The sequence below is a fragment of the Pseudopipra pipra genome, chromosome 5, assembly GCF_036250125.1.
Source record: "Pseudopipra pipra isolate bDixPip1 chromosome 5, bDixPip1.hap1, whole genome shotgun sequence".
Lineage (NCBI taxonomy): Eukaryota > Metazoa > Chordata > Aves > Passeriformes > Pipridae > Pseudopipra > Pseudopipra pipra.
Window position 1 is genome coordinate 40298990 of NC_087553.1, and position 8975 is coordinate 40307964.

At 42.4% G+C, this 8975-nt stretch overlaps 1 protein-coding gene across 5 annotated transcripts in view; it reads right to left on the bottom strand.

The window, feature by feature from the left end:
• MDM2 (MDM2 proto-oncogene) overlaps positions 1–6056 on the bottom strand; it is a 223930-nt gene extending 217874 nt beyond the window's left edge. Inside the window, exons 1-8 of one of the 5 annotated variants that reach the window (XM_064655701.1) lie at positions 5927–6056; positions 5511–5590; positions 5347–5419; positions 2601–2675; positions 2112–2245; positions 1904–1953; positions 593–660; positions 348–441 (exon numbers count right to left, since the gene is read on the bottom strand). In XM_064655701.1, coding sequence (XP_064511771.1) covers positions 348–441; positions 593–660; positions 1904–1953; positions 2112–2245; positions 2601–2675; positions 5347–5415 — 490 coding nt within the window. In that variant the 5' untranslated portion in view covers positions 5416–5419; positions 5511–5590; positions 5927–6056. Of the gene's footprint in view, positions 1–347; positions 442–592; positions 661–1903; positions 1954–2111; positions 2246–2600; positions 2676–5346; positions 5426–5510; positions 5784–5926 lie in introns of those variants that run through there. The other 4 variants (XM_064655703.1, XR_010430775.1, XM_064655702.1 and 1 more) reach the window with 4 other exon arrangements.
• Positions 6057–8975: the final 2919 nt, after the last annotated feature.

The following is an 8975-nucleotide window of genomic DNA, read 5'->3' on the forward strand; positions in this document are numbered from 1 at the left end:
TAAAAAGAAACATTTCATATTTTGAAAATGTATTTGCCAGTGATTATTGAATAACCACAGCAAAGATAAAAAGGAGGTAAATATGATGTTTAAGTTACCAGATGTTTTAATAAGTGCTTAATGAACAATCAGTTACCTAAACATATCCAAAGTCACTGTAACATGACACTGGAGCGATGCAAGGAATCGTGTTTTTCTTTTGAGGCTGAACATTTTGTTTTAGATAAGCAGAGAAACATGAATACTACTATCTGTCAGCCTCTTTCCAGTCATCAAGGCAAAAGAATGTACTTTTTCCCCTAAGTGTTCATGCTACTGAAAGCTCTGCACCATAAATCTGCACATACCAGATTCACTGTGTGTCCTCCTCCTAGAAGATGTAGTTGGTTGGGAAGTCACGTTTGATGAAGTCTGCCTCTCTTCTAACTCTTGCATAGACTCCTGATTAACAGAAATAACGAGTAAGCCTGAGCAAGAATGTGAAGTAAAAGGCTAGAATCAACTAGCCTTCATCTAAACCATTGACACTACCATGCAAACTAAACAGAATTTACAACTCAGAACATTTATTAAAATAAAATTAAAGTATCACCTTAAGAACATTTTCTTCTTCAAGCTGAGATCCGGCATCATCCTCAGGTGTGCCACCAAGTGTAGAGTCTGAAACCAAACCAAACCAAAACGCGTAAAACAACATAGCAGAAAAAGTTAATTTCAGGCTCAAAAAGTAAATTCTATATAGAACTTAACCCCCAGACATTTTGGAACAATGGAAAAAAACACACTGCTCCTTTGCTTTTCAGGTGTGTGCAGCACCTTCCCCGTAACATTACTGAAGTGGGAACGTGGGGAGAAAGAAGAGGAAATGTCAACTGCAAAGCAGCTCAGAATTTCATTATAAATGGCTTCAAATGAAGGCTGTGCATGAGCTGTGATTCTGCAGATATGAAAGAATACAGGCAGGAAATGCAATACACTTCTTCCTCTACAAAGTGCTAGCTATCATGTTGTGGGAACACTGAATTAAGAAGACAATTAACAGAAGAAAAAATAGCTGTTGTTGATGGTATATGCTTACTACCAGACAGACCCTGAATTAATAAAGACTCTTAAAAAAAAATTTGAGAGATAAATTTTAGTTTGCAAGCATAACAATAGGGATAATAGAGAACATGTTTCCCATCTTCAGCATTTGAACTTGCCTTTAGGAAGAATCAGAAACAAAGGGTGTCTTAATACAGATTTAGAAGCCAATTTACAAAATGGCTTCCATTGTTTAACTTCTGGTTCACACCCTGTGTGAAGCAAAAATTACAGCTATATTGAGCATTTTTATACTGCAGGACAGATGACTGTATGTAACAATCCTCCATTCAAGGAGTGTCTATGCACAGTTACCACAAAGCTACTCTTTTAAAGTATACAGATCTTTTAAAACAAGACTCAGTGTAGCTGAGGGTGACCAGTTCTAAATACATTCCACATTCAGTTTTGAAAATTAAAACAGAACTTTAACAGAAAAAAATGAACAGCACTTGCCCTGACTTTATTGCTGGCACAAGTTCAAGAAGCTAGTTTTTCGTATTAAAACTTTTTATGTTGTTGAGGGCTTTAGCTGTAACAAATACAAGCAAATCACTAAGTTTTCAATTTAGTACTCTTTTTGTTCAGCTCTGATTGTGTTTGTTCTGGTTCTAGTCAACAAAATTACCCAAATGTTGCTCAGAATTTTTTTCTCCCACAGAAGAAACAGTGTTTGCTTTGAGTCACTATTTATGACTGCTCTGGACAAATATCTAATAATGGACAGATCACCGTTATCTGATCACTACCTGCAAGATGCATTATATAATTTTCCCTACTGCTGTTTCTGAAAACAAAATGGCCCCCTAAACTACCTTACCTTGTTGATTGATTGCTATCAGATTTCTGGAAATCATCGAATATAGTCTCCTTAAATGGGAATAAAGAAAGAATCGTTGCAAGTTAGCTACATGGAATCATAGAAGAGAGCTTACCATCTTCAAAGATGCAAAGAGTTTAAAAAGGCCATACGCATTGTGTTCTTCATTATTTCCCAACCAGACTCTCAGAAAATAATCTCATTTTACCTGTGTTCTTTTACTGAAAAGCTTGTTACTCCAAATAAATCCCCCAGGAGATCATTTGCACAGTGTACAATATGCTGCTGTTTTTCATCATATAATTGTTTAGACATAATATATTGTCCAATATAGAATATTACCTGTAAAATAAATGAAATACACAGACATTAAACACCCAGGTTGTTGTTTCAAGATTAAGAGAACAAGCACATTAAATACACTGAAATTTGCTCTTCAAACTCTGAATGCCTAGAACTCCCTTTGAGCTGACAGATTTTCATCTATTATTCCCCAAGAACACTGCTATTCTAATCACCAGAAATTTTTGTTCACATTTTTGAGAAACTAGCTAAATAACTAGTTACAGCAGGAGAATAAACACAACATCTTGCCTCAATAATTTCTAGATAAACTATGAACTACACTGCTCCCCAGTCACCCAAACAATGTATCTGTACTCACTGCAGTCTACCTTCAGTAATTAAAAGTTCTCACCTCCTTCATAGTAAAAGTATCCTTTTCTGCACCAGCTAACTTTAACAACTTCAACAATAGTGGCTTTGGTTTAACCTGTGTGGGCAAGTAGAAAAACAGCACCAATTATCCAATAAGAAAACGTACAGGCTACGTTCCTCCTTCTGTATTAACCTGACATGCAAACACACAACTATACGAAAACAAATTCACAATCAAATTTTTCACTTTGCAAAGTCAAAAAGCAAATAACATGAACAAAATGATACTAAACTTTTCATACACCTTAGCTCAAACGTACATCTTAGCTCAAACCTGTCTTTTGTTGTCTCCTAGTTTCAGCTGGGATAGTTAATTTTCCTCCTAGTAGCTGGTACAGTGCTGTGTTTTTTGATTTAGCAGGAGAATAATGTTGACTACACACTGATGTTTCTGTAGTTGCTAAATAGCTACACTAAATCAGGGATTTTTCAGTGTCCCGTGCTCTACTAGTGAGAAGGTGCACAAGACACTGTGTGGGAGCATGGCCAGGAGAGCTGACCTGAACTGGCCAAAGTATGTTCAGCTGACCTGAACATACCACAGAACGTCACGAGGTGAGTTGGTCGGGAGGATTGATGCTTGGGGATTGGCTGGGCATCAGTAAGCAGGTGATGAGCAACTGTATTGTGCTTCACTTGTTTTTCTCGGATTTTACTACTCTCCCTTTTCTTTATTATTAATATACTTTATTTCAATTATTAAGCTGTTCATATCTCAACCCACAGGTTTTACCTTTTCTTCTGATTCTCTCCCCCATCCCACTGCAGGGGGGTGGGGAGCAAGCAGCTCCGTGCTATTGAGTTGCTGGCTGCGCTTAAACCTCAACACATTGGTAAGTAGAGATTCCTTAATTTGAGCTACTGGATTTGTTTATTAGTTCCAAGTACAGGGCTGGGTCCTGGGGAATTCAGCTTCACTTCTTTAACCATTATAATGACTCCCAAAGGGGAGGGAGGAAGGCAAAGCACCTTCATGACTGTCAGGTCCAGAGTGCAAGTCATAAAGCAAAACACTGGTCCAGCTCTTTCTTTCTCTTTCTGTGACAGTTTCTGGGGTTTTGGTTTTACATCTGCCAACTGGGCTGCTTTATCTCTGAAGACCTTTTGTAGCTGGGACAAGCACACCCTGTCCTCCCCATCATACTTGACTCATGACTACCTCCACAATGGCCTCCCACCCATCCACTGTGCCAGCAGTTTTATCTGCAGCCAGGCTGTGACAATTTCTGAGGTAGAGGATGGAAAAGTTCAACAACAACAACAAAAAAATCACTTCCCCATACATACACCTTTTTTTTTTTTCCTTCTGGCCAGAGCAGTGTCCTGATTCAGTTCACTGCACTGTTCCACACAGCTGTGCCAGCACCAGTGCAGCACACGGGAACCAGATGCAGGGGCTGCCATAACTTCAAAGTAAGTGCCTGTGGAACCACTGTGGAACCAGTGCAGTATATTGCAGGGCTGCCCCTTTAACAATGGCATAACCATTCTAGGAACAGGCTAATATTTAGCTATCCTGATACAGTCCATAAAATAAAATATACAAAAAAAATACTGAATGTAAAAAAAAGAAAATACAGGGAAGTGTGAACAAAATATCACAAGACAAGGAATAAATGCTTAAGGGAAGGGCGGAGGAGGGGAACTTCCCTGCATTGCATTTTAAAGATCTGCTAAAACCAACATTAAGTGTTAGTGCATTAACAAGAAATTAGTTGCAAGAACTACACATAATAAAAACAATAATCAAGCTTATAGACAACATTAGATGTCTATTCACCCCTTCCTAAGGGTGGAATTATTTAGAACATGCAGAACATATTACAGTTTCATAAAGGAAGCAACAGAAACTTATTAAAGCACTACTGACAGCTAAGCATAGGAAGACAGTTTCAGATCTCTGAATCGACAACTAAGCCAATTTCTACTCCCCAGTCTTCTCTTCCTGACTCCTCCAAGTATGAATTCTTTGGCCTCTCAGATATGACAGCGGACAGTAGCATCACGATATGATGACTTAACAAAAAAAAGGAAGAAACGAACAAACAAAAAAAACCAACGGTTTTTGCTGTTCTGCTGTTTTGCTTTTTTGAAATTCTACTGTAAGTCTACCCTTTTAAGCTTTACCCTTCTACACAGGGCAGCCCCGTCCAAACATCATTGCACATGTGCTGTTTTTAACTCGTCTTTCAGGTATAACAGCCTTCCATTCTCAGGAAAACTTATGCACAAAATCAGGGCAGCAGAACTGCCACTGTATCATGGAAACCCTGGATATGTGAAGCCATAAAAACAAGTGAAGACTCTTCTTACAACTTGTTTATGAATTCCAACAGAGGAGAAAGTAGAAAACCTTCAGATTATTTCACAAATAGTACAGTTCGCACAACGGAGATCTTCCACAACTCTTCAGTTATGATCTGTTAACAACTCCCACCATGAAATACTTACCACAATCAAATCGGATGATAAGATCCTTTTTATCAAAAGAAAGCAAAACCCATCGTAGATCTCCAGGAAACAGAGTCTACACCTAAACCATCACCCTCAACTCTCAACTATGAATAACATTTGCTTCACAATTACAGGATCAGAGACATCACCTTCACCGGATTTCCTGTTTTTTCTGCAACCGGCGCTCGCTGCAAAAAGTGGTCCTTCTAAATTAGCTGCTAAAACTCTGTAAAAAGCATGAAAAAACTCGCGCATCCAACAGAGCTACTGACCAGCGCCTCTTGCTCCGAACCGGTGACAGCGGAGGCATCCGTAAGGGAGGACATCTTGGTATTGCACATTTGCCTGCAATTGAGGGGAGAACCAGCTCAGAACGTGGCACACAGCGACACAACCCGGGCTGGCGGCAGCCGCCACGCCGGCAGAGCCCACTCACCTCGGTATCCCGTACAGCCCGCGCTGGGCTCCAGCGGCGGTGTCTGGGTCGAGTCGGGCTGGGCCGGGCCTTATATAGCGCTGCCAGCAGGAGGCAAGTCAGGGCTTAGCTCCGCGCCGGCCCGGCCCGGCCCGACATGCCTGAGCATGACCCGGAGCGCCGTCGCCGAGTCACCGCGGGGGGCGAACGGGCGGGACGGGCCCGGCGCTGACTCACCGCGGCCGCCGAACGCGGGGGGGTCCGGCAGGGCACAGGGACAGCGGCGCGGGGAAACAGCGCCGGCCCCGCGCCCCTCGCCCGCCCCGCCCGGCGCCCCCCGCCGCAGCCCCTCCCCCAGCGCCGAGGCCGCACGAGCGACAAGCGAGAGCCCCCGGGCCCCCCCGGCCCCCGAGCAGCCGCGATCGATCCCCACGCACCGCCAGCCGCGCCCGCTCCGCAGCCTGGCCCGCGGCGGGCGGAGCGCCAGGACCCCGCGGGATCCTGCCCGCGGCCTCTACCGCGGCCCCGCCGCGCCGTGCGCGCCCCACGCCGCCATGTTGGCCTCGCGGCCCGCGGGTGGCCCAGCGCCCCCTGACGGGCGGCGCCCGCGCGGAGGGAGAACCGCGCTCGGGCCTGGCGGCGACTGCGCCGCGGCCGCTTTGTGCCCAGGGCAGGAAAGGCAAAGGCTCCTGCGTTCACTCATAAATTCAGGGACACGGTAGTACAGGTGTTGGTTGCCTGGCCAATAGGTAACCACGCCTTTGGATACCGTTTTGATTTGCAGTGGTCGTTTGTGTCTTCTAAGTTGTTTTGTCACTGATATTTAAGAGATGAAATGAGGAGAAAACTTTACATACAAAGAGAATTGGATGCTGTTGTCCTATATTCTTGTCATCTCTCATTCTATAATTTTGTGTATCTTTTAAATGTAGGGTATTTGGAAGTATGTTACTTTCATAGGGACTTAGTAGTTGCTACACTTGAAGCAGCACTGGTTAGTTTTTAATCTGACTGTCTTTTCTAATTCTCAGGTTTTTTTCTTTGTCCATAGTGAAATTTTAAAATTATTTTTGAAAAGTGAAAAGATTTGTTAGAGAACATAAGAGCTGTAGACAGTGTTTAAAGATACGCTAGAGCAGAGGGAGCGTAATGCTAGTTTTCCATGACAACTAACTTGTCCAAACAAGTAGTGGATAACTGCCTGGACTTGTCTGCTGGCCAAATACAGATTCTCAGCAACCACAGCACCTTGTAAAAATTCCAGCAACGGTTTAAATCTAGATATTTGTGTGATGATGGATTTTCAAGATGACTTTGTTATCGTTCTAGAGCATAAAGCTCAAGGTCTAGTGAGGGATAGCTGAGAAGCTGCCAGAATTTTGCAAAGCATGCTCACCTCCTGTTAGTAGCGGGATTTCAAGGCAAACAGAAATCTATTTGAAGTGGAATGTCCTTCATCAGGCAAAGTCAGATATCTTCTCCTTTCCACCCAGCATCCCAGTTCCTGAGACCCTTAGCTAGCTAACTTCATTGGTAGGAGTACAAGAGGATGGAATCAAATGGCTACATTCAATTGATATAATATTGAACAGCTGTATTACCAATGCTCAATCTTGTTCTCATGTGGCATGAGAACTATTTAATTCTTATGCAAAATGCATTTTACTGAACAGAAGCAAAACAAATCCAGAGTGTTTACATAGCTATCACATTATTGTTCCTTGTCTTCAGCACATTGCAATTTTGCTAAGGCTGTGTGGAAAATTAAGGAGCTTTTTAAAATTAGGAATAAATTTTCTACAGTCCAAGACTTATCAAACTGGTATCTATGACTTTCTTTTTCCACTTCTCTACCAGTGGGCATCTTGTGACCAATGACTTTCAGATTAAATTGGAATTATTTAAATAATAACTTCCCTTACTGATTCATTAACTGCTAACTATAAGAAAATCCAACAATTTCTGCCTAGAATTTTTATCAGTCTTCAAGGACAATATTCTCTCTTTTCTCCAACAGACTAATCTCAAGTAAGGGGAGGCTGCAGGTAGGTAAAATATGCTGTCTGTGCTTGCTTGGGAAGAGGGGGATATTTTCTGACATGCAGTGCTGCAACACTTCTGTTTGCTACTCGTACAGCACATGCTGTGTCATCAACATGCATAATTATTTTCTTGTGCTTGATAATTCAGGACAAGTACTTGAAGGGCGAGTAATAAGCTTGTATAGTTATGAGAGCTGACTTCCTCAATATTTGAAGTTGTAAAAAGAAAAGGAGAAATCACTACAGCAGGGCCCACCTGTGTATTTTACTTACAATGCCACAGAAAATATCTGGAGCAGATGTAGCCCAGCTGCCTTAACCGGAGATAATCACTTTACATTGTGGTTAACTAACGTGACACCCTTTTTAATATAAATTCAGATTCTAACTGTAGACATTTCACTGTTAAATGCTTGCAAGCTAAATTACTTTCTGAGATGGATCTGGTCTACCTATAGGGTTCATATGGCAGAGGAAAGACCCACCCAAGAAGGGTCTCTGTGCTGCAGGGGTGCCCAACTCAAGTGAGTGGATGGACTGTTAAATATTCGATTTCAGATTCTTGTTCCTCACTGTAATTCTTTTTTTTTTCCCCAACATATCCTACTTACCCTTTACTGGCAGCTGTCTCTTAAGCATCCAGCACATACCCGAAATGGTCCTTGCCAGATGCTGATCAGAGGCATACGTGGCCAGGGTTTGTCAGGTCTCGTCTCCAAGCAGTTTGCTGCTCCTTGGCTATCAGATAGGTTAATCTCATGTGCTGTCTATGAACAGCTCCCAGACACATACACACAAAAAAATTAAAAAAAAAATTCAAAGCAAGCCTCTGGGGCCTTACACTGTGTTGATGTATCCTTTCTGAAGCCTTAGACACAATCTCTATTAGTATGACATAAAGCTGTGATCAGTTATGTTCCACAGATTGTCAGGCACATAGGAACAAGGATGCTGAAACACAGCTGGGGCATGTGTGGCTTAATGGGACTTTCTGCCAGGCCTGCCTGCTGCAGCTGTGACCCCATGTGCCAGACAGTGGGCCAATACAATTCTGTACAAATACAGGAGAGAGAATTTTGTTGTTTGCTTTCTGCTTTGTTGTGTAAGAAAAAGCACATTGATAAGAAATCCTCAGGACAGTAATCACAAATTCGATGCAGGGAAATTATAAGCTAATACCTATCCCAGTGGAGAGGTCTGTCAGTACCAGAAACTTCTTACTATAAATGCTACCCAAAATCTACTAAATGAAAAGGGAATGCAGCCTTCCTGGGGGCAAATCTGAAGACAGAGTAATGACAGGAATCAAGAGCAAAGCTCACAGCAGCAGTGGGAACCCAAAGACCACATGCAATGCTATTGCAGCTGTTTAACAGGGAACACCAAGCTCTACTTTGCTGTTCAACTTGTGTTTTTCTGGTGTGCAGGAGCCGTGTATTTGAGC